This window comes from Saccopteryx leptura, chromosome 2 (assembly GCF_036850995.1).
Source record: "Saccopteryx leptura isolate mSacLep1 chromosome 2, mSacLep1_pri_phased_curated, whole genome shotgun sequence".
Lineage (NCBI taxonomy): Eukaryota > Metazoa > Chordata > Mammalia > Chiroptera > Emballonuridae > Saccopteryx > Saccopteryx leptura.
In genome coordinates this window covers 299,747,747-299,772,683 of record NC_089504.1, presented here as the reverse complement: position 1 = coordinate 299,772,683, position 24,937 = coordinate 299,747,747, and the positions used below count along the sequence as shown (strand labels likewise).

Here is a 24,937-nt window from a genome sequence, read left to right as displayed (position 1 = left end):
ATTTCTTTGATTCATTCTTTAATAAAGAGATCTGACATACTGATGACTACTATTCTGAAATGGCCATAATCACTTTGGACTGAGTAGTTCATGTTCATTTTTAACAGGGTATATGCTGTCCCTTGCCACAGTCCCCACCACTGCCTATGGCCTCACACTTGGCCTAATTCTGTCATGTATACTATCCACCCCTGAAAGGATTTGTACTTGCAACACTTTAAGATCAGGGGTATCTGACCCAGATCTCTTAAATTATTACATTTAAGTACAAAGCAATCAAAAAAGTGAGCAAAATACTAGTTGTGGAAGTCAGGTCACATTGTGTGCACTAGGATCATAGAAATTTATCTGAGGTAGAACAGGATTTGACTATGAAAATATCCAAAGCTCTGACAATAGGCAATTTTACTTCATTGCAAAGCAGGCTTCCTCATTTGTCATCAGGAATAAAAATAGTTTTGTGGCTTAAGAGCAAGTAATTGACTATCATGAGCTTGAAAACCAGACAGACTTGAATTTAAGTCCCAGGCCTCCCATTTTCTGTAATGACAGGACCATCACACATGACTGTCACGTATATTACAGCAATAAAAGGGACTGAGAACAGAACACGGCAATAGACGTTTATTAAAATAGATCTCTCCATGGCACGAGCCTATTCCAATCATGTATTATAGTCTTTTGACTGAGGACTTTCAATTTGTAAGCTATAAATAGGAAATCATTTTATTTTTCCCAATAACTGTAACTGTCATGCTCCACTGACCAACCTACCTCCTTTCTAAATGGGGCTGACTCCCTTAATGGTATTAAAGCCCTGCTGCATTACACTTCAGTAATTGCAACTTATCAAAAGTCTCATTTTCATTATAAAGGCTTAGGGTTATTCACTAACACTTTAATTTCATACTGGATCCAAGGCCTTCCCAGGGAAGGTTAGGTTGTAGCTCCTAGAGCTTATGAGGAGTTTACTTCTAACAGTTGGCTCTAACAGTTCCCGGCCCCTGGTGTATGCATATTCCTCCAGTTGTTCAAGCAAACACTTATCTAGGTGTTGCTGGGAATGAATTTTGCCAATGGAATGAAGGTCTCAAATCAACTGACCTTAATTTAGGGAGATTAAGTCTGGATCTAGAATTCAGAGACAGGGAAGACAGAGACAAATCTTTAGAGACATTCAAAGTGTGAATGGTTCTCCATTGCTGGTGGGGGAGATGAGTGGGACCACACGGCAAGGATGCAGGCAGCCTCTGGGGGCTGAGAGCAGTCCTTGGCTGGCTGCTAGCAAGGAAAGGAAACTCCAACCCTACACTTGCAAGGAACTGAATTCTACAATAACCCGAATGAACTTGGAAGTCAATTCTTCCCCAGAGCCTGCAGCCAAGAATTTAACCCAGCCAGTAATACCTTGATTCCAGCTTTCAGTCCCTGTGCAAAGAACCCCATCACACTATCCCTGGATTTCCTAGCTACTAACTGTGAACTAGTAAATGGATGTTACTTTAAGCTACTAAATTTGTGATTATTACACAGAAATAGAACACTAATGCCAGAAGGTTGGAGGGAGTGGGTAGAATCTGGTTTCTCATAGTTTTCCTAAACTCACTTTTCTTTTCTTTTTTTCCCCCCAGAAATAAAAACTCAAATACAAGCAAAAGTTTCTTTAGAAAGTCAGTAGTAGAAAAGTGAGCTAGTTGGGCTGTGTGGGTTAAGGGAACAAGTTGCAAAAGAAGGGTCCTTGGATCTTAGGAGAATAAAAGCAAGGACATATATGTCTAGGGGAAAGGCTAGGGGGTGCTTCAGAGATAGCATGCCTGAGAAGGGGGTGGGTGAGAGAGGGAGAGAGAGAGAGAAAGGTAAAAAGAGAAAGAGAAGGAAAGAGAGAAAAAAGAAGAAAGGGAAGGAGATGAATTCACTCTTCTTGATCTGAGTTAGGAGGAAGGGCAGGGGACTGCTGACCTAGACCACTGTCTACACTTACTATGGCTGGAGGTGGCCTCATATATGTCCTGATTAGGAAGCATATATGTCCTGGAGCAATCAGAGGCTCATCCAGCTTTTCTAGCTGATCCTGACTCATAGGCTCAGGTACCTTTTGTGCCATATAAGAGAACCTAGTTCCTTCTACATTCCACAGCTTCAACTCTGGGGACTGCACTGGGACAGGCAGACCTACAGGTCCCGAGATATACCCCTAGGGGTAGATAAAGATATATGTTCTTCCCCTCTGTAGCCTGGTGAACCTCACCAACTGCCTTATCTCACAAAGTTCCTTCTCCTTCCTCATAGTACAAGGCCACTCAAGCCCTGTAACTGAGCAGACATCCAACAACACACATGAGCACATTTTCTTCTTTTTGAAGTCATCTCCGAACTCTGAAAGTGATTACCTAAGACATGAAAAATCATGGCTCCTCTAGCTTCCCCAGTTGGGAGTGAAGGGGAGTAGGTAACCTTCTTTGATGAGCAATACATTCCCCGAAGGTGACCTCTCTCTCTGTTCCGTCCCACCACTTGCTGCTGAGCCTGTGAAAGTCTGAGGCTAAGAAGAAGGCCTTTTTAAAAAAAAACTAAGACACGAAGAATTTACAAACTTTGCATTATTTGGTTAACCTCCAGAGACAGGAATTATGCCAACACTATTCTCTTACAAATGTAATAATGCATTTTAAAATTTTTGAAAGGGTGTAATCATATGAGTTACAGCATAACTTTAAAAAAATAAACATATATTTTATTATTTTGTATTTAGCTTGGAAGTGTCATTTAATTTTCCATTTATTAATTAAGAATTTTCTAGGCATTATGCTAAGTGGGATGATCAAAGATGTAGGATTTGGCCTGGGGAAACTTACTCTATGTGCACATGTGTGTGTGTGTGTGTGTATGTGTGTGTATGTGTACACATGTGTATGTGCAAAGAAGAAAGAGAGACAAAGAGAGAGACTTAGAAAGAGAGAGGCAGGGAGGAGGCAGAGAGACAGAGAGCACGCCTCAGGGAGAGACTGTTAACTAAGAGCAGTGTTAGAATAAAGATTTGTATGCAACAAAGATGCTACCATTCTGAACAATATTGTGGTAATGGGTATGAGAACCCAATCTGTTCTAAAATAGCATTTGAATGAGGTTGTGAGTGCCTCCCATGCAAAAATTACAAGATTAAACATTTTAAGATTTAAATGTGTATTTCCTCATTTTTTTTTTTTTGGTCTAATGAACCCATGCACTTCTGTTTTGCTTTTTAAAAACTAACCAAACACAAACAAACTTATGATTAATCAGAGGCTCTCTTTGATCTCCTCAAATTAGAATTTTATTAAAAGGTGGCCATCACTCTCCACCCACAGATACTCAGGGTGGATTGGAAAAATCTGAGGTTTACAAATCAAAAGAATAAACTGCATAAATGTCGTTTTTATTTCTTTTGTTTAATGTGAAATTTAAAATTGATACCATTTTTTACTATACCTGATAAAAAATGAAATCTTTATTCTGCGGCTCTGCAAGGCAACTTCGAAGTCGGATGTATCTATCAACATACTTATTAAAGGCATTTTTTCCCTACAGTTTTGGAGAGAGTCTAAAAACCAATGCCAGTATGGTTTTGATATTCATAATTATTTACATATGTTTCAGTAACAAAATATATTTGGGGGGGTTGGCGCTTTACTTTTAGGACTTGGGACAGCTGGAAATTATTAGTGTTATGGGTAAAGTGTTCTAACTGGATAATGGTCTTAAAAAGAATATAATATCTTAGAATGCTTCCTTCTAACATGGAACACATATTATTTTAATAAGTTGAGTTATATAAACAAGGATTGGCTATTGTCTGGTCAGTTACACATGAAGGTAGTAAGGAAACTGGTTCTCAGAAGCATGTAGAAAATTACTGTAATTTTTAAATTATTGTTACTGTTATGCAGAGAAACCTAGTAATCTTTTTAAGGGCTAAGAAGTTAATAGTCCACATAGAGCAGTCACAGATTCTAATTAAATATTTAAGGAATGGGACAAGGTTTCCAATCATGGTATAATGTAGCGAATACCTTGGAGATGTGTAAAAATTCTTTTCATATTTGCTCATCCAGGAAAAAAGAGAAAAAGATGATTAATAAGGGATAGTGTGGCTCCCAGAACCTGTAGCGTTTCTTCTAAGGAGGTAGACAATGTCAAGAGCCAAGAGGAAGCAGGGTTCAAAGGAAATTCATCTAATATTTGTGCCCTGGTTATGAAAGGGGGCGAGAGGCTGTTCTCCAGCGGCATGTGGCCAGTTGGCAGGGAGGGCTGCAGGCCAGGCAAGGGGTTACTGTGATCACAGATGGACTTAGCATGGGAAAGAGGATGCCAGACAGTCCCAGGCATTGCATGCTATTTTGAGGGCTTTACACAAATTATTATTTTTTCATTCTGTGCTGGTATTGACACAGGCAAATGTATTTGTTGATCAGCAATTGAACATTTGTAGATTAATAAAGTAAGTATCCTTGGAGACATCACTCAAAAAAATTTTTAAATAATGATTTATAACTATCTCTAAGTATGACACCTTCCTTTCATCAAAAATGTTGTTATAGTTTTTATACTGTTGTATCAGGTGGCTGTCACTAAGTCTTTACAAATAAGAGTATGAGATAGCAGAGTACATATTCTAAAAAAGAAATAGTGTCCTTCTTTTTAGTCAAGAAAAGTTGTCAGCAAATTTACAACCCATTATTTATTTTATAAATTTAGAAATAGCAGTTTTGCATTAAAGACTTTCTTAAGGAGATACAGAGGAGGCTCAGGGACCCCAAGAAACCTGCCTGGGTCTGGATTCCAATAATCCTTCTACATAAAGCACAGCTGCAAACTTTCAGGAGGTTCCAGGACTAGCCACAGGCTCTCACCCTCACTCCTCACTCTGCCACTTACTGGTGATGAACCTCGGTGTATTAGTAAGGGTGGACCTTGACAAGTTATAGAGGGTTACTAATATGCAGGGTGAGGGGATAGTCAAGATCCCTCAACTCTGAAGTTTAGTGTGACAGTGGAATATAACCTGCACAAATGGCTTAAAAATGAATATAAATGTTGCCCACAGAGCTATTGGTCAATCTATAGCTAGAGACACACACCTTTCTCTAGTGACATCTTCGCCAGTCATGGCTTTGGGCACTGGAGCCTTTCCCCCCCCCACTCCCTGCATAATTGTCGCAGGGCTCCCTGGTAAACTTGCCCCTTTCCTTAGGACCTTCTCACCATATTAATAATAGTATGTGTTGAGAGGATTTTTTTCCAATTTTATTGAGATATAATTGACAAAGAGGATTTCTGAAGGTTGCCTTTAACCTAACTTCACTTGAAAATTTTCTTTTATAGAAATAAAACATTGACCTGACCAGATGATGGTGCAGTGGATAGAGCATTGACTTGGGGTGCTGAGGATTCAGGTTCAAAACCCTGAGGTCACCAGCTTGAATGTAGACTCACCAGCTTGAGCACAGGGTCACTGACTTGAGCGTAAAATCATAAACATGACCCCATGGTCACTGCCTTGAGCTCAGAGGTCACTGGCTTGAGTAATGGGTCACTGGCTCAGCTGCAGCCCTCTTACCCCAGTCAAGGCACATATGAGAAAGCAATCAATGAACAACTAAAGTGCTGCAACTACAAGCTGATGCTTCTCATCTTTCTCCCTTCCTGTCTGTCTCTCTCTCTTTTGTTCACTAAAAAAATAAAATTAATTAATTAAATAAAATTATTTTAAAAAGAAAGAAAAATACTGACTACAAGTTTCTAAAAGTAACCTTCAAATTAAGTTTTAGAGCCAAAACCTTTGGTAAATATATGCTTATTTCAGCAATCTAGTTCTGAAATGGAATGACTAAGAGCATAGCTTGTAAGTAGCAGTGCTCTAGAATCAGGCTTCCTGGGCTCTGCCACTGTAACCTATGTGACCTTGAACAAGTTCTCTGTGCCTGTTTCTCCATCTGTGAAATGGGAATTATCAAAGTATTTCCCTCATGCTTTTTGTTTTGTTTTGAGAACTGAGTTAATAAATGTAAAGCCAACTGGAATAGGATCAGGCACAGAGTAAGTGCTGAGACATGTCAGATACCATGCATTTTAAGTGTTCTCAAAGGTGACAAACCTCCAGGGGTCCCCAAACTTTTTACACAGGGGTCCAGTTCACTGTCCCTCAGACCGTTGGAGGGCCGCCACGTACAGTGCTCCTCTCACTGACCACCAATGAAAGAGGTGCTCCTTCTGGAAGTGCTGCAGGGGGCCGGATAAATGGCCTCAGGCAGCTACATGTGGCCCACGGGCCGTAGTTTGGGGATGCCTGCCAGAGGTAATTGGCATGTGGGAAATATCCTAAAGTCATTTGGAACAAATTCTGATTTTAAAAAAGTAAAGAGGGGTTAGCAGTTTTGGTCAAAATTATGATGTGAATATATATAATGAGACATTTTATCATCTAGTTTATTATCAGGTATGAATAAATTTACTGTCTCTTGAAGGAATGGCTTTTAAAATGATAGTTTTCTTAGAGATTACATGCTAAAACTTTAATCACGTGATGACTACACATTGTGCCTGATGACACAGGGCTGTCATCACCCTTCACTGCTCATTTTTAAAAGTGGCACAAAAGCATCAATCTCCTTACCTTTAATGGAATCGAGCAATAATATCTGTAAAAGATGTTCTTGTGTTCAGCAAAAAGAGAAAACAAACAGAAAATACCTCTTCTTTTTATTAAATAGCACTTGAATTCTCAGTCTCATAGTTGATACTGCTAATAAGATGACATTCAGAATTGTGCAACTATCAAAATAAAAACACATTTCAGGGCAATTTTTTGCAGTCTGGAGCTTTTGTTTCATCACATTCGCTACAAAATTTACAGTATAGTTTATTAGCACAAGTAGTTTGTTCTGCAAAGCCTTTCACATTTCTTATATCTTATTATGTCTAGACTAATAAGTAAATTTTAAAATCTCCAATTCAGTTTACTAGACCTCAGTAGGAAAGAAAGATCTTGTTTTAAATTTCCTCTTATACCAACCTCAAGACAGACAGTTTATTTATATGTCCATTTACACTTTGCCAACATGTATATTAAGCTCTATCTGTGCCTGAGCACCATTACAAGCTATTTACAATAGTAATTCAGTTTTGACTTAAAATCATACTAAGTCTGTACTGTTATATCCCTACCTGATAGATGAGAAACTTGCTCAAGGTCTCCGACAGGAAGTGATGAACTACAACTCAAATTCAAACAACACAAATAATGTTTTTGTTAGTTTGTTTTGTTTGTTTTTAAAGTTAGAGGAGGGGAGGTATTGAGACAGACTCCTGCTAGCACACCGACCAGGATCCACCTAGCAACCCCCATTTGGGCCAATGCCCAAATCAATTGAGCTATTTTTAGTGTCTGAGGCTGACACACTCATACCAACTGAGCTATCCTCAGCACCTGGGGTCACACTCGAATCAACTGAGCCACTGGCTGTGGGAGGAGAAGAGACGTCCAACCCAGAAGGGGCGTCAAACCCAGGATGTCCATTTGCCAGACCAATGATCTATCCACTGAGCAAACTGGCCAGGGCTACAAATAATGTTTTGATCAAAGTGTTTAAGAGAGGTTATTTCACTTAAAGAAAATTCTTCTCTTTCTACTATTTCTTGAATCTTTGAAATGTGGGTCTCTTAACTTTATCAACAATTTAATTTTAAAATAACCTATCAGGTCAAGCATCCTACATGCAATATTTATTTTCTAAATCAGTAGGTCTGGAAAGGTCAGCCTCAAGCAAGCAAGGTGGGGAGTGGAGCAGGATGGAGAGTGGAAGAGGCAGGAACCCGGAAAAGCCAGTGGAAGTGTGCACCACACTGCTGAAGGATGGGATCCCAGGGACGGAGGGCTGCCGGCTGGCCAGCCTGATGTGCTTTGAAGGGTGAGGTCATGCTCAGTGTTTTAAACTCATTAGTTTTGCCTAAAAAAGGATGTGGGTAAAAAAAAAGGGGGGGAGGAAGACAAATTAGCAGCATTTTCAAAAGAAGTTAAATATGTCAGGCAGTAAAGTGTCCTAATTCTGCCTCCAGGGAACACATGTCAAACCAGTTTGTAGTTCTACATTCGGTGAAACCATCTGCAAGAAACACCCCACCCCTCCTTCTTGTTCCGACAACACATGCCTTTGAAGGAAATGGTCCAGTTGGTCAAATACATGTGGAAATTTTCTCAGCATTACCTAATTGAGACATTAGGCCTCCCTTTCTTTGAACAAAAAAACAATTTGTTATAGCCTGCTGAGAGAAGGCACATCAATGGCTTTGACTAATGAGGACAATATAAATAGTCGAAATGACATATCATCAAATTTCCTTGTGTTTTTAGAACCACTATTTTCTACAACTCATAACCATTTTTTGAGCCTTTGGGGAAAAAAAGCAATGGATATGGGGAAAAAAGCGATGGATATGTAGCTCCTCACAGATGTTTATTTCTAAGGCAATCTTAGATTTAGTGGCATTTTGCTTTGAAAACTATAATAATTGCTAATTCTCTGTGTTCATAGAAATCATTGAAAGACCACACAGGATTCCAAACTGTAATATTGTTAAATACAATAATTTCATGATAATTAAAATGTTATGAATGAAATAATATATGTAAACACCTAGTATTATTACTAGCACAAAGTAGGTGCTCAATAGAGTTATAATCCTGTATGTTTAGGCCAGAAATAAAACTGACCTTAGTATGTTTGTCTCTGTAGTTATATTCTATTTTATATTGTGAGATACAGGGATAAGAATTTACTACCTGGGGCTTTTCATAATTCTGAAATTATACACAGCACTGGAGACAAAGGATCAAAACTTTCCTGAGATATTCAAAAGAGTACATTATTTCTTCTAAAATATTAAGACTACTGATGCAGAAGAATCATTTTTGCTTTTACTTGCCTTATATAGAGCCAAATTCTGTTGTTTGATGAAGCCAAAACTGTCTTTTTATACAATAAGTCATGTTCTAGACTTGGTTTGGTAGGAGGACTTATAAAAATGTTAAGCCTAATACCAACCTCTCCCCCTTCTCTCATCACCTTCCTCGCTATCCTGGTTTGTACCGTTGCTACAGTCAGTGTGGGTTTGAGAAATGAGGATGAAAATGGACGGAGAGGGAGACAGAAAAGATCGAAGGGCCCTTTGGCACAATTAAAGCCAATGAAGAAGTGTATATTGGGAATTGGTGTTCTCAGAAAGGCATCCCTTTATCTGCTGCTCTTTTGGTCACAACTTCTTTCAAAGTTTCCAATGACACAGTTGAAATCTGGTTACTCTAACTGGACTATTTTCTTTAAAAACCTCCTTCCCTACCCAGCTCAGAAATAAGAAGATTAATTCTTAGAATCCCAAAACATAAACTTCAAATGAAAATAAGTGTACACAGCCAAGGGCTGTCCTCAGGGAAACCTTTCTGGATGCCCGCGGAAGCCAGGAAGACCCAACAGCCTTCTGTATCGTATTGGCATTACTGCGCTTACGGTAGTAAAAGTTTGTTTCTTCATGTAAAGGAAGCAGATGTGACTTGGAGAAACATGGGGAACAGATGTGCCGAGCAGAAGTTTTTATTTGAATGGTAATTTATCTGACCATAAGCTACATAAACTTATGTGAGCGCTTAACATAACTTTTTTTCAGCAGCTCAGAAAGATCATTTATAGAAGCGCTAAAATAGACCATGAATTAAAGAAGGCATCCCACTTACCTTCGCTTGCTTTGCAAGAAAACTGCTTTAAACAAAATTTTTCTAGCCTCCGGTGCATGGAAAAGCTTCCTGGATACTAAGGAGGGTGTGTAAACTGCTCATGGGAATAAAACTTCACAGTCCTCACTGCCCACAGGCTTTTGGAGAGGCTGGTGAAGAACGCTCAGTCTCTGCACACAGATCTTGAAACACTTGCAAAAGGCTGTTAATTATAAGTCAAAGGCACTTAACAAGATGTAAAGGAATGCCCACAGCCCAGATCACTGACAAGGACATGGTGTCTCTGCTGTTGCTACCCCTCAGAGTGCATTACAAGAGGGGAGACAATGTCCCTATGAAGTGCAGAAGCTCAGTGAGATCAGTGTTCAGGGCGTGATACATTTAGGAGCCCAGGAAAATGTCCAAATTTCCTTTAAAATTAGAAGAAAAAATAGATTTGTTTAGTCAAAAAAAATAGTCTCTCTATATGCTAATTTTAAAATCTGCAACAAAAATAAATTTTGTTTTCTTGTTTTCATTTGATGTTTTTCAATAATTAAAGTCACTTCTAATGTTTCTTCATAGAATATAAAAATAGGTAGGATTAGTTTTTAACTTATAGATGTCTTTGTTTAGTTAGATGTTTTTAAATTTTATTTTTCAATTACAGTTTATATTCAATATTACCTCTCTATATATAATAGTAACATATCCATCTTCATATCAAAATTGTAGTAACATATAATTTTAAGTATTTTTGTCACAGACAGAGACCCTAAGGCAAAAGCACCCAGGACTCATACACATCAAAAAAACATGGAAAAGCCTACATCACTCCCTCTTCTCTCTGACTCCCAGACAGTTCTTAGCATTATTGACTCCTATTTTTTTGCTGTTCTCTTTCTCCCCTTTCTTTTCCTTCTCTCTACACTTGCACATAATCCCTTGAGGAGCATCTGGACGAAAAGAGTTTTCATGATGCTGCTGCTGATGATGATTCAATATTGACTGAGCACTTAATCATGGACCAAGCTTGAGCTAAAACTTTGCATTTATGACCTAATTAAATCTTCTGTACAATTTCATAAGATAGGCACTATTACTAGTTCCGTCCTTAAGGAGAGGGAAACGGACTCTAGGGAGCGTAAATGCCTTATACTACGACACACCAGGTCCACCCGGTTAGCAGCAGAGTGGGAACTACGCCCCAGGCTCCCTCCACGGTGGTTGGGGGCATGAGCCGTGGGTCCGGTCCATGGCTTTTCAGCACTAGGTTAGAAAAATTCCCGACATACTTCATTAAGATGCAGAATTTGCTTTGATAAAATAATCTTTACAGAGGAAACAAGGCTTTCTCCTCTTTATAAGAGCAAGAACACCTTCTGACTTTTGCAATGAAAACACTGAACATTTCCTACAACGGAAGCGATTGTTGAAAAATTAAATCACATTTCTCCAGCATACTGAGGTAGGCAAGGTAACTATAAACCAGTAAAATGCATATTTAATTGATATTACAACTTTGGAAATGAAGTATTTTATTTAGTAGTTATTGATAAATGCTCATCTGTTCTTTTATTATGGATATTTGCTAATATGTTAGGCAACTATAATTTGAGTTGTTTGGTAATAGTCCAACGAAAGATACAAAAAATAAGTGTGAAAATTGTAAGGCTTTCCCAAATGCTAACACTTGAGTCATTCACACATCATTTAATAACTCAGCATCTAGATCGTTAATTTTTTTTTAAAGAGAGCAAGAAATGCCAGTTTTAAATGTGTAGCTAAATGCTAGACAAGACGTTTTTCCAATGGCATTTTCTCTTTCTTTGGTATTTTCCTTTTATTAATAGCAGTCTATTTAAAAATGAAAGCTGTTTCTAGAAGTGGATCCATGAAACATATTCTCCTACGCGTCTGCTAGGTGACCTCTCTGTGGGTTTCATTCGTTCTGGAAAAACGTTTTCTGGGCAACATGTACATGAGACCATAGATCATCTATAGAAATCAACTTCTGTGGATGCTATATTGTTATCCACATAAAAAAATTTTGATTTGGAAAGAGATAGTAAAAGAAATATTTCTCCATAGGTATCTTAATTTCCTCAGAACATAAACATATTTTATTAATTCATAAGCATGACATATCCCAGCCCTAACAACAGTTTATTACTTTATAAATCTTTCTTCCTAAGCACAAAACATTATGCTACTTATGGGTAAATCAAAATTAAATAACAGTCTGTGCATGTTATATGACTTTCTAAAATTTTATTAAGAATCATGTTTTCTATAATTGAATGCATATGTCTGATTATAATAATTACATTAGACAGAAAAGAAGGTAAATGAGGAAGTAGAATAAAGATCATGAGAGTAATACCGTCGACTCCAGAAATGGTAAAAAAAAAGACAGAGATGAAAAAAGATAAGAATGTTGATTCTTCAACATTTCACATTGAAGGATTACCACTAAATAATTCATATCACTTGAGATTTAATAGATTTTCTAATAGAAAGCAGGAAAATAAGACCTCTATTTGGTTTCTATCAGTGGTTTTCAACTGTGTTCTATTTTACCATCACAGGAGATTTAATGGCAACAGTGGCAATATTTGGGTTGTCACCACTTGGAAAGGGCCATACTACTAAAATCTAATAGACAAACGCCAGACATGCTACTAAATAAACATCCTGTGATGCATAGCATAGCTCCCCAAACAAAGAATTATCCAACCCCACTATCAATAGTGCCAAGGTTGAGAAATGCTGTTCCAAAAACTGGTTGCTTTATGTAAGTCACGTACATTAGCCCTTTCTCCCTTGCTGGTACTGAGTTGCCTCTGTGGCAGATATTGATATATACAAAGTCCAACTGGCAATATAATTAGAAGCAGATGCTAAACCTGAATAGTTAATTATGACTAAGTAGGTACTTACCAATGTTTGAACATATAAAGGGTACAAAATGTCTATTAATAAGTAAATTAACTTACCTTATTATTTACCAAAAAGTCATAGTAACTAATTTTTTAATTGACTGTTAAATCTTATATTTGCTTTCTCTTTCCTGTTAGACTTTTGGTGAAAGGGTCGAATAAACAGTTGATGTTCAGAACAACGGAGAGAGAATGAGGGAGAGAGAAATTAGGAAGCTGGTATCACAACCTCAATTCTCCTTTTCGGTTATTTGAAGGTAAACTGTCTTTTATGTTTATTTAAAATTTAACAATGGAGCCCATTAGGCCAAAATCTAATTTGAAATGTAAGGAGGGGTTGTAATTTTTCCCCCCTTTACCAACAAATAAAATATAATTAAAGTTTAATTCATTTCCTTTTAAGTTCCATGTATGGGTTTTGCAGATTCAACTAGAACAGCTTAATTTTCAAGAGTTCCACTGAATTTCAACCTTAAGAATATAATGAAAGAAGGCACTATAAATGTTGACAGGAAAAAATTCAGAAAACTAAAAGTTTTTAAGCCTCATAATGCATATCTGTGTAGCAACTTAATTTGAAAATTCTCAAATACTTGAGAAGTAATAGGAGATAGAAAATTATATCCTTTACTCTTTGTATTCTTTCTTCATCACGGTGTCAACTTGCAATGAATCCTAAAGACTCTAATAAAATTAAACATAAAAGAGAAGAGAAAGGTCTCTGGATTAGAATTTTAACTGGAGCTTCTGATGAGAAAATCACTGCTATTGACTTGTCCCAGTTCCTAATTAAGAGTCTAAAGCAATCTACATTATTTATTCATTATCTGTTCACTCATTTGACAGCTTCTAAAAGGAAGAATAAAAAATACTAGTACTCATTAGACACTTTACATGTTATAAAATACAGTACTGCTGTGGGACCACACACAAACTTTAAATTAAGACCTGGAAATGATTCTTATAAATGACTGAAATACTTTCCTTCAATCACTTGTAAGGTACTTCCCACAAAAATTTTCTAATATTTTTCTTCATATTCTAGTAACAAATACCTAATATAATCTATTGTCTAAGATAATTTTTTATTAATTTTGATGGGGTGACATTAATTAGTCAGGGTACATAGGTTCAGAGAAAACATCTTCAGGTTATTTTGACATTTGATTATGTTGCATACCCATCACCCAAAGTCATATAGTCTTCTGTCACCTTCTATCTGGTTTTCTTTGTGCCCCTCCTCACCCCCCACCCCCTCCCTTCCCCTCCCCACCCCCAGTAACCACCACACTCTTGTCCACGTCCCTGAGTCTCATTTTTATGTCCCACCTATGTATGGAATCATATAGTTCTTAGTTTTTTCTGATTTACTTGTCTAAGATAATTTCATAGTAATTGACTGGTTCCTAATCAATATGATATTTAAGAAGGGAAGCTGTCTTGGAATATAATATATACTTCCCCGCTCTAATGATTTTCTCTGATGTTATTGAGATAAAATTTATATCCATATAGATAATTCATAATAGGCAAACATATTTTTGTGTATTTAATTTATAATAGCCAAATACATGTTTATGTATTTTATATACAGTAAATTACACAAATTTTCAGAGCATAGTTAATTAATTATATTTTTATATATCTATCTACCAACCAATTACATGTAACCACCATTCAGGTTATGATATAGGACACTTGCCCCAAAAATTTGCTTATGCTTAGTGATACCCACACCTTCTCGGTAACCACTATTCTAATTTCTATCACCATAGGCTAGTTTCACCTGTTCTTAAAGTTGATAAAAATGTAATTCAATATGTCTTTTTATGTCTGAATTCTTTTTCTCAAAGTAATCTTTTGTAGATTCATCCATTTAGTGTATATCAATCATTAATTTATTTTAAAATAGCTCAATAAAAATATATCTCAATAGTATTATATTCAATTTGTTTATCTCTTTTCTTACTGAATTGTTTACAGCTTTGAATTATTATAAAGGCATAATATTAAGATATGAACAAACATTAACTGTATCTTACTGCATGAAAAAAGACAATCTGAGAGGGCTGCATATTATATGATTCCAATTATATGTCATTCTGGAAAAGTAAAACTCTGGAGATCATCAAAATGTCAGGTGTTGCCAGGGGTTGGTGGGAAGTGGGAGGGGTGAGAAGGCAGAGCATGAAGGACTTTTAAGGCAGTAAAAATATACTGTATGATTTTATAATGATGGATGCATGTCATTATAAACCCACAGAGTGTACTATACCCAGTAGTAAGCCTTCGGGTAAACTATGGACTTGGGGCAATTATGTTGTGTCAATGTAGGTTCACCTCAGTAAAAATGTACCAGACTTGTGAGTGATGCTGGTAACAGGGACACCACGCACACATGGGATCAGGGGGTCTGTAGGCATCACTGTGCATTCTTTTCAATATTACTATATACCCAAGTCTGCTCTACAAATAAATTATTTTAAAAGTTAAAAAAAAAAAGGTCTCTTGGCTATATCTTTTGATGGACATATGCCTTCATTTATTTCGGGTATACAGCTAGGAGGAATTCTGAGCCTAGGATACATGCATGTTTATCTTTCATAACACTGACTGCCAAAGTCTTCCAAAGTGAGCAAACTCTGCCCCACAGTGTGTAAAAGATAAATTGTTCCACATCCTCCCCAACACTTGGTATTGTCAGGCCTTTTAATATTGTGTATTGTGGTGTGTGGATAGCGGTATCTCATTATAGTTTCAATTTGCATTTCCTTGTTGACTAACGGGGTTGAACATCTTCTCATGTGCTTTCTAGCTTTGGGGCTATCCTCTTCTAGTGAAGTAAGTGCCTTTCCATACCAGCTTCTGACAACCTTTCTTGATTCTTGATCATGGGGAGCTGCAAACGTTGGATAAAATATCAGATGGTACCAACAGACCAAGGAGTTATCTAGTGGTCTGGCTGCCAAACTCCATTGTCACTTCTTGCCCCCAATAACCCCACTTACAAAAGGGGGTTTCTCCCCAGATGTCTTCCTTGGGCAGTTCTTCCTGGCAGCAGACCGGGCCATTGACATTTTCTGGAGGATGGTAGCACCTGTTTCCCTAGTTCATTCTCTTTGGGTTCAAAGCAAAGCAAACAGAAAAGTGGATAACTAAAAGGAATTTGTTTTGAAGTTGTCTCCATAGTCTAGCCCAGAGTTTCCTCAACTGTGTTGCACAGAAGAATATTTAATAGCTACTCCACAAAGACAACGTCAAATATGTTTGGAAATGTTACACACTGTACAGTCTCCTTTTCAAGACATGTCATTTCAGTTAGTGTATGAAACTGTGTAACCCAATGCTTCATAAACTTATTTGACCTTGGAGTTGCACTCTTTCCCACCATTTTAAGTCACCTATTATTATCTTTCTGGATAATGGTTCTGTCCTGCTTGAGATCTTGAGACCGATAAGAAATTGCCTTTGAATTGGTGGTAGTTCACAAATTAGAGATATGGCTTCCCTTGAATTATATAAATCTCAGTTATGAGTACCTTTAAAAAATATTATTAAACTCTGGGGAATAGATGAGATTGTGGTGGTGGTGGGTAGAGAGGGAGAGAATACTGTATTTGGTGACTGCATTGAAGAAAAAACATGGTATATCAATACCACTCACTGAGGTCCAGTCGGCCATGACTCTCTAGTTCCTCTGTAGTTCAATGCTCCCAGGAGCATATAAATTCCTGTCACATGATATATTTGCAATCATAATTTCTGAGTGGATTAGTACCTGTGATAATAGCACCTATTACTACTTTCCTGGAACCACCTGTCGTGAGGGTATATGATGTAAGGAAATGTATAAGTTTATACATAGAATTCTAAAAAAAAGAAAAAAGAAACAGAGGACATTGCCATCAAATAAGGCAATGTCTCTGGGTAATGATCACTCTCCTCCAAAACCAACAGGGCCATAAAATAGAATGTGTTGTTCACAAGAGAAACTACAACCTTTAGGAACGATCAAGGTTTGAGAAGTGAATTAGTAATATATCCACCCAAGCAAATTTAATTTCATTCATTGGCTTTCCCTTCTGTAAAACAGTTCCATAAAGTTTCCTCTCATCCTTAAAATTCATTCTACTGAACCTATTTTAAAATTTCAAAAGTAGATCCAGGGATGAATCCAAGAAACACAGCACAATTTAAAAGAAAAATATAAAATCAATTTCATAACTAAGTGTGAGTACTTAAGCATTTTTTTCAACATCAACTACAATAAATCCACTGAACACAGTAAGTGTAAGAAGGAGTTGCCCCACTAAAAAGAAAACCACTCATAACAAGGGTGTCTTAAGATACCTGGCTGAGACATTTGCTTTTTTGAAATGAGACTACAGTTCAGATTTAAAAGCATACTTCTTTTCCTAACAATTTTCATTTGGCATTTTTCACCTGGGTTAACATCACTTCCAATTCAATCCAAGTGCAAATGGATCCTTCACTTACCTGCACAAAACCACAGGCTGTGAAGTCTTCAAACAAGGGCAGACTCGGACGGTCCTCTCGGTAGATGGTGAGTTTGTACGTGATCAGGGTCTCACCCTGGGCCGGAGATCCATCCGCCACAAACATTGAGATTCTGTTTGCTCCTAAGCCCAGAGGGTAGTTGGCAAAGCTGGAGAAAGAAACATCTATTCAGCCTAAACAAATTCACATATAAATATTAAATGCCTATAATTCGTATAAGGCCAGTACAGTTTCTTAAGAAACCTAAAACATGAAATATATATTTTGACTTCATTTTCAAAGTACTTTAATATACTAAGATTCATCTTGCAGAGCAAATCATGTCTCCTCTAAACTACAGAAAAAGGAACTAATATTTAGTAACCGTCTGTCAGTGTCATACATTATCTCGTTTAATAAGCACAACTCTCTACGAAACTGTGATGGTTCTCATTTTCAATATGGAGACCATGACATAGAACTGGAACATGAATTGCTCAAGTCACATGGTAGAGATATGTTTGGGACCCAGGTCTGTTGGACTTGATTTCTCTTTTATTTCTACCATAATTTCTTGGCTCCCAGGGAAGCAGGAGCATTTCTTTCCCTACTGTGTGGGAACGTGAGTATCTTATTTGCTAAGAACATGGATATAAAAATATTTTATCTTCTGTTCAAAATTACAATAAAAAAATAGTTGGTGACTCTCAAAAGAGTCAGAAAAACAAAATTCCAGTGAGGCCAGGGAAGTGAATGTGACTATATCCACAAACTGTCATCAACATGTTTATTAAGTAATCCATCCCTGGATATTCAAAAACTTGAAGAGTAGGGTTGGGTAGCAGGAGGTTGCTGTCCAGAAGGATTCACTCTTCAGCAATCTAAAACATGAAGACAATAAACTAACTTCACCCTTAATACATCCCCTTTAATATTTCATATCACAAGATCAACTCTTGTTACAACATGGTTCCAAGATTTTATACACAGATTGCTAATAGATCAGTAGAGAGCTGATGTGTACTTTTTACCACATGACACTTGAAAAGTGGAAAGATTTTACACTGGCAATCTCTCCAACTGATCTTGTGCCTTTACTGACTCTGAACCACCTTCAAAGTTTGTTTCAGATATGTCTTTCTCACTGGAATGTCTTCACTCAGCCCTGAGGCCTCCCATACCTTGGCCCCGACCGCTCCTGCAGGTACACCTTGCACTGACAGTTAGAAGTTTCTGCTCCAATGGTCACTGTCACCACATCAAATGGGACCTCAGAGTAATAAGCTTTGATCTTTGGGTTAAATTCAGGACTCAGTTCCAAATGCGGATGCGTGAAGATCTGCTTGATATGACATTGTATATCTTCCCCTGTTATTTTAAAAAATATGACAGAGAAAAGACAACAGGTCAGAGCTGATCTGTGACTTTGATTTGTCAAATTTTGTAGAATTTGCCTCATATAACAGCTATTTACTTAGTGTTATGTAGATCATATATTTTTTTGCTCAGCCCTTCAAAGTTTAAAAGCACAGAAGGTGGGAAAATGTCTCTCCAGTGGATTGTTCATGGCATTTACTACATGTATCAAGCAAGAGTATAAACAGGGGTGATGACTCTGGAGTGGTGACAGAAGGGTACAAGCAGAGGATGAAAAAATTTTCTTAATGGGGAGTGTCATTAAATTGCCATTGGGTTGACAAAGTAGCTTACAGGCAGTACAGTGGAGCAAAGAATGTGAATGCCGATCTTATACCAGACACTCAGATACAAAAACATCACAGGGTACCATGACACCCCCTTTCTACCTCAGACAACTCAACCTAAGAAAGTACACTGAAGTATAAAAAGAAAATTTTATAGTCTGCTCAATCTTATTAGAGAACTTAGCATATTACTTCATACCATTGATTATATGCCACTTTTTAAAATTAAATTTATTTGGTCACTCTTGTCGATCAATGTCACCCTGTTAAGTTTAATTTCTAAATTAAAAAATTTATTGGGGTGACATTGTTTAATAAGATCATATAGGTTTCAAGTATACATTTCTATGATACATGCATTGTGTGCCTACCATCCTCAGTCAAATCATCTTTCATCACTATATAATTGCAATGTTTAAGAATGTTTCTATTTGATAGACCAATTTTTTGGGGGGCGGGGCCTTCCGGCAAACACTGGAAGACCTACTAAACAAATTCAAAAAGAGCTGTAAGCACTTGATAGACCAATTTTTTAAAAGTATCTTTGTAAAAAGAAAGAAAGAAAGAAAGAAAAATAGCTATACAGGAATATGTATCAGCCACTGCTAAATTATATGGTGTTCATAATTGGAATAACCAAACTAATCAAAAGAAGCTTAGCAAATGTTTTTGAAAGAAATATTAACCCATATTTAATTTCATAAATACTTTTTAATATACAATAAAGTTCCATTAAAGAAAAACATAGGAAATTTAATAAAAATTTAGAAAATAAAAGCATCTTTGCCCTGTCTTTAAATACAATGTTCAGTGATGTTTAACAACTTAGCAACAAAAAAAGATAACAGCATTTGTTGTGGAAAGTTATACAACTTAACATAAAAAAAATAGATTATCATATTAACTGTTGTCTCTTCTATTTTTATATGGTTATCACAATGAATTTTCTAAAAGCAAATCTGATGATTTGTCTTCAATGGTTTCATAGTTTCTCATTACCTCCAGAATTCAGTCCAAGCTCCCCCCAAAAAAGTAGGCAAGGCGTGTCATAATTTCTTTCTTGTCTTCCTCTCCTGTTGTTGCATCTCCCATTACATCCTGAGGCTAGTGCTTCAACAGAGCTAAAATTTGTTTTTTCTTTGACAGACATGGGGATATACCACTAAATCCACGGTAATGGTACCGCTAACCTTAGGAATATTTTATTCTAGCCCTGCCAACTAGGTCACAGTGTAACTCCTACCATTCATTAAAACAATGAAAATAAAAATAATTGACCCACAGTCTATGATTTTCTCAATCAGTGGAAGGAAAAACTACTTTAGTATAAGTTAGGAACAATAATAACACAAAAGAGGCCTTGGCTGGTTGGCTCAGTGGTAGAGCATTGGCCTGGCGTGTGGAAGTCCCGGGTTTGATTCCTGGCCAGGGCACACAGAAGCACCCATCTGCTTCTCCACCCTTCCCCCTCTCCTTTCTCTCTGTCTCTCTCTTCCCCTCCTTCAGCCAAGGCTCCATTGGAGCAAAGTTGACCCAGGTGCTGAGGATGGCTCCATGGCCTCTGCCTCAGGCACTGGAATGGCTCTGGTTGCAATGGAGCAATGGCCCAGATGGGCAAAGCATCACCTCCTAGTGGGCATGCCGGGTGGATCCTAGATGGCGCACGCAAGAATCTGTCTCTCTGCCTCCCTGTTTCTCACTTCAGAATAATAATAATAATAATAATAATAATAATAATAATACAAAAGAGACATTAGAATTTTATTGTAGGAAAAACTCTATAAAAACAAATAACTGTTAATTTTCTTGAGATAAGTCAGTGAATTGAGTAAACTACCTGCCTGATTTAATTATACTTGTTACCAAAAATTTTTTTCTGGTTGATAGATGTAGGTAGATTGTGCCTACAATTCTTATGGTCATTCCAGCTCCTAAATCTATTCTAATAAATAAAAAAAACTAAAAGAATGAGGGTGAGAGTATGTTATTAGATTTCATCTTGGAAAGGGCCATAGCTTTGTATGCAAATTCAACCACTTGTTAATTATGTTGTTGTTGTTTTTTCATCAAAGACTTGTATTGGGTATAGTCTGTGTTCACCGCACTCTGGTAAGGTCAAAAGCAGGCCATTGCTGGTCATGAGAGCTGACTGACTCGGAGGTTGGGAATCCAACATTACACTTTAACCAGCTGAAGTTCAGTGAGGTGCAAGGTGCTTCCCAGAGGACCACTGCCCAGTCAAATGGGTATTCAAATACGTGCACTCCACTTTTATGCTCAGAGCCAGTTAAATAAGTAACAACATGGAGGGGTTTTCCTTCCATAATAGTAATCATAGAAGATGTACGTACTTCAAGTTAGTCTATGACACAATTGTGGGCAGTTAATGTCCCTGTAGTTGATGCTTTCACTTTTAAGTGAAAATTTATAGTGGGGTTCTCCCATGGCAACACTAAAACTCAGCCCCGCGTGAGATGAAATACATAATTCTACTTTTAAGCCAGACTTTAGCAAGTGCTTGTTTTGGGTTTCATCAGAAACTCCTCCTCTGGCTTAAGTGCTGCATCCTAGACCCCTGCTTGAAAGCTGACTTACTCCTGACGTCATAGTCGACTGAGTCATCCGTGTCACTGCCTACAAACACCTGGTGTTTCCCTGGCATCCTTCCCAACCCAGTTCCAACTTGTCCCCGGCCAGCCTACCTTAGATGTGCAGAGAACCCAGTGTGGGGTATGATGGTAGCAGGTTGCCTAACCCACTTGGCAAGCCATGTATGGTAAAGTTATTTGAAGACTGGGTTGCTTTTAATGCATTTCTCTTAACCACAGAATTTTATTGCCCTCTTGAGGGATGATCATAACTCATATTAAACATGAGAACAGCCTAGACTCTGAAATATAATCCCACCTGTTCTGAGGCATTATTAAGTTATCTTGAAAATCTTACACCGTAAAAGTAGGAAGATTAATTGTGAAGACACAGGTCAAACTCGTTTTGATTAACATAAAAACATGAACAAGGTTGAAGAACTTATCTAACGTGTTCACATTATTTGCACCACATTGCCTGGGAACTAAAAAAAAAGGATGAGATCATCTCATATTAGTTGGTGCATTTTATACATAAGATCATAGAAGGCCAAAGAGGTGAGGGGCCTTTCCTGATGCTGCGTCAACCCAGAGCCTCACACACAGCAGACTCTTGGGAAACATTCATTCCGATCTTGGTCCTGCTTCCCCACCACACACTAGGCGCCCGTCTCCTAGGAGAGCTGAGTGGAGTAGTGCGTATTTTTCTAGGAGTAGGGTATTGAATGGTAAGTGCAGGGAAAGAACAGCATAAATAATACCTGTTATCTTTTCCTGATTAACAATACCTTATTTAAAATGCTATTGTTTTAATTGGATATATTTGTCAATTCTATTAACCCATACATAATCTTTCAGTCTACCTTAATTTAAATGATAATACTAAAACATAATGAATGAAGTAAATTATATTTTAAAAGACACAAATTAGATTTTATTAAATTAGAAGACTTGTTTATAATACATTAGACTTTAGTTTACAACCAGAATAGGTTGTTTTTATTTGTGAAAGACTACATTTTTAAGTATGTTTTAGCATCAATGATATGTTCTAAAGCAGGGGTCCCCAAACTTTTTACACAAGGGGCCAGTTCACTGTCCCTCAGACCGTTGGAGGGCCAGACTATAAAAAAAACTATGAACAAATCCCTATGCACACCGCACATATCTTATTTTAAAGTAAAAAAAAAAAAAAAAAAAAAAAAAAGGAACAAATACAATATTTAAAATAAAGAACAAGTAAATTTAAATCAACAAACTGACCAGTATTTCATTGGGAACTATGGGCCTGCTTTTGGCTAATGAGATAGTCAATATCCGGTTCCATATTTGTCACTGCTAGCTGTAACAAGTGATATGACGCGTGTGTCCCACGTCACCAGAAGTAGTACTGTACGTGAGCGACACTGCACTGTGCTCACTGACCATCAATGAAAGAGGTGCCCCTTCCGGAAGTGCGGCAGGGGGGGGGGGCCGGATAAATGACCTCAGGGGGTCGCATGCGCGGGCCGTAGTTTGGGGACCCCTGTTCTAAAGGATTAAAAAGCACTGTAAAAAAACGGCTGAGTAGAACTCTTATTTTTCCATCATGTTATTATAGGATGTAATATATATAGATAGAATATTATAATATAATAATAATGTAGGATATAATAAGATAGATAATTCATGTGCTTTAGACAAAAAGTCTGAAGATGCTGCTTCGTGACCCAGCTCAGGTATTTACTAGCCCTGTAATCTTGGAAAAATCAATTAGATTCTCTAGAATGATATATTTGCAGGACCCCTGGAATAATACAGAGCAGAAAGCATTATTTTTAAATTTCAAAATCCATATAATACTTGACATGTAATATATATTTTTCTTGATTATACTTAAAAAAAATCATGAATTTTAAGAAATATATTGAAAATTAGTTTAACAGCACTCAACTATGATAAAGAAAATTTGACTCAAGTTCTCCTGGCCAATACATCAGCAACTGGGCAGGAAAAGAATCACTGTGGGGTGATTTTTACTGCAGAAAGCAGCAGAGCTGAGCTTTTCCACTAGAGCAGCCTTCAAGGTGGAGCCTTCACACCCTAGGATGCCTCAAACGAATTTGCAAGTCACTGACATGAAACAAGTAAGCCTACAGCAGAACATTTCAGGTTCCCAAATAGAAAACTAAAAATCTCCTTATACAAAAGTGATAGCAATAGACTGGTTGAGAAACCTCATAACTTCTGAAAATGTATTTAAGACAAACTAGTAGCTTAAAGATACACAAATAAAATAAAATGATGAAATTCAAAACAGCTCTGTGCCTGTGAAGAACGCTGTTGGAACACTTGCACTGGACTCACCATTACTGCAGTGTACTTCTTTGGTTGCATTCATAACTTGTGGAACCACAGCTAAAAGAAATAATAAGTTGAAATTGAAAAACATTAATCAAAATTAAAAGAATACATATTCAGCAATCTCACACACAGCATAACTTAATAAGACATTTTATTATTTAGCTTTATTATATCAGAAAGTACTTCTAAAAGAGAAGCAGAAAGAGAGAAAGAGAAGGGGGAGGCGGAGGGTGGAGAAGTAGATGATTGGTTCTCCTATGTGCCCTGGGCAGAAATCGAACCCGGGACATCCACATGCCGGGCTGATGCTTTGCCACTGAGCCAACTGGCCAAGTGCCCAACTCTACTGTTTTTAAGAAGAAAATCTCTCCATATATGAAGGTAACAGAGCTTCTTTGTTTAATTTTCATTTTTGATTGCCAATGATGCTAAATAAATTTTATGAGTTTTTTTGCCCAAGCAATGCTAATTTCCATGTTGAATTATACAGGACTATCCTTTTACCTTTTTTATGTTCAGTTGCATCAAATGGCACTTGTGGTTTCTCAATGTTCTCATCTTCTGGGAAGGAATTCCTGTAAATGCAATGCCAAACAACACTGGCTCAATGAAATGAACAAAATGCATGTAGATTACATCTAACACACTATCTTTGTTCTTTTTCCTGTGTGGGCATAGTTATTTTGCTGAACACAAAGAGACACTTTGGATTTTGTTCCTCAAAACTGGCAATCTCGCCTCAAGTGAGGGATGGAAATCCTATCATCTCTAATCAGCAGAAGCCCATTTGAAGAAAACCAGGGTAAAAGTCAGTCTTCAGTTCAAAAGTAAGCCATCTCTGATAGCCACAGTCCAACAGAAGTGATTTAGGAACACACATTCTTATTGGAATCTGTTTGGCTAAAGCTATAGTCCTGAAGCAAAAGCCTTGGGAACTCCGAAGCACAGACTGAGACAAACAGACACATAATCTAAGAAATCTAAGTGCACCATGCAGACAGGCTCGCCGGGCTTCCATCCTTAAAATGACAAGGGTTAGTTGTATCTCGGTGTGTTCGCCTCATTTTTCTGTTGTATATGTAAGTGTTTGGCCAGAATGTCCCTTAAATCTTCAAATTTGGG

The 24,937-nt window shown here is 37.4% G+C and overlaps 1 protein-coding gene and 1 non-coding gene across 2 annotated transcripts in view; both read right to left on the bottom strand.

The window, feature by feature from the left end:
- CPED1 (cadherin like and PC-esterase domain containing 1) overlaps positions 1 to 24,937 on the bottom strand; it is a 316,192-nt gene that overhangs the window by 134,209 nt on the left and 157,046 nt on the right. The window contains exons 12-15 of the mRNA XM_066362558.1: positions 24,320 to 24,390; positions 23,819 to 23,869; positions 18,363 to 18,549; positions 17,182 to 17,350 (exon numbers count right to left, since the gene is read on the bottom strand). Of these exons, the coding sequence (XP_066218655.1) occupies positions 17,182 to 17,350; positions 18,363 to 18,549; positions 23,819 to 23,869; positions 24,320 to 24,390 (478 nt within the window). The remainder of the gene's footprint in view (positions 1 to 17,181; positions 17,351 to 18,362; positions 18,550 to 23,818; positions 23,870 to 24,319; positions 24,391 to 24,937) is intronic.
- On the bottom strand, positions 19,340 to 19,402 carry LOC136395995 (U7 small nuclear RNA). The gene has a single exon (XR_010749431.1). It is a non-coding gene; the product is annotated as a U7 small nuclear RNA (small nuclear RNA).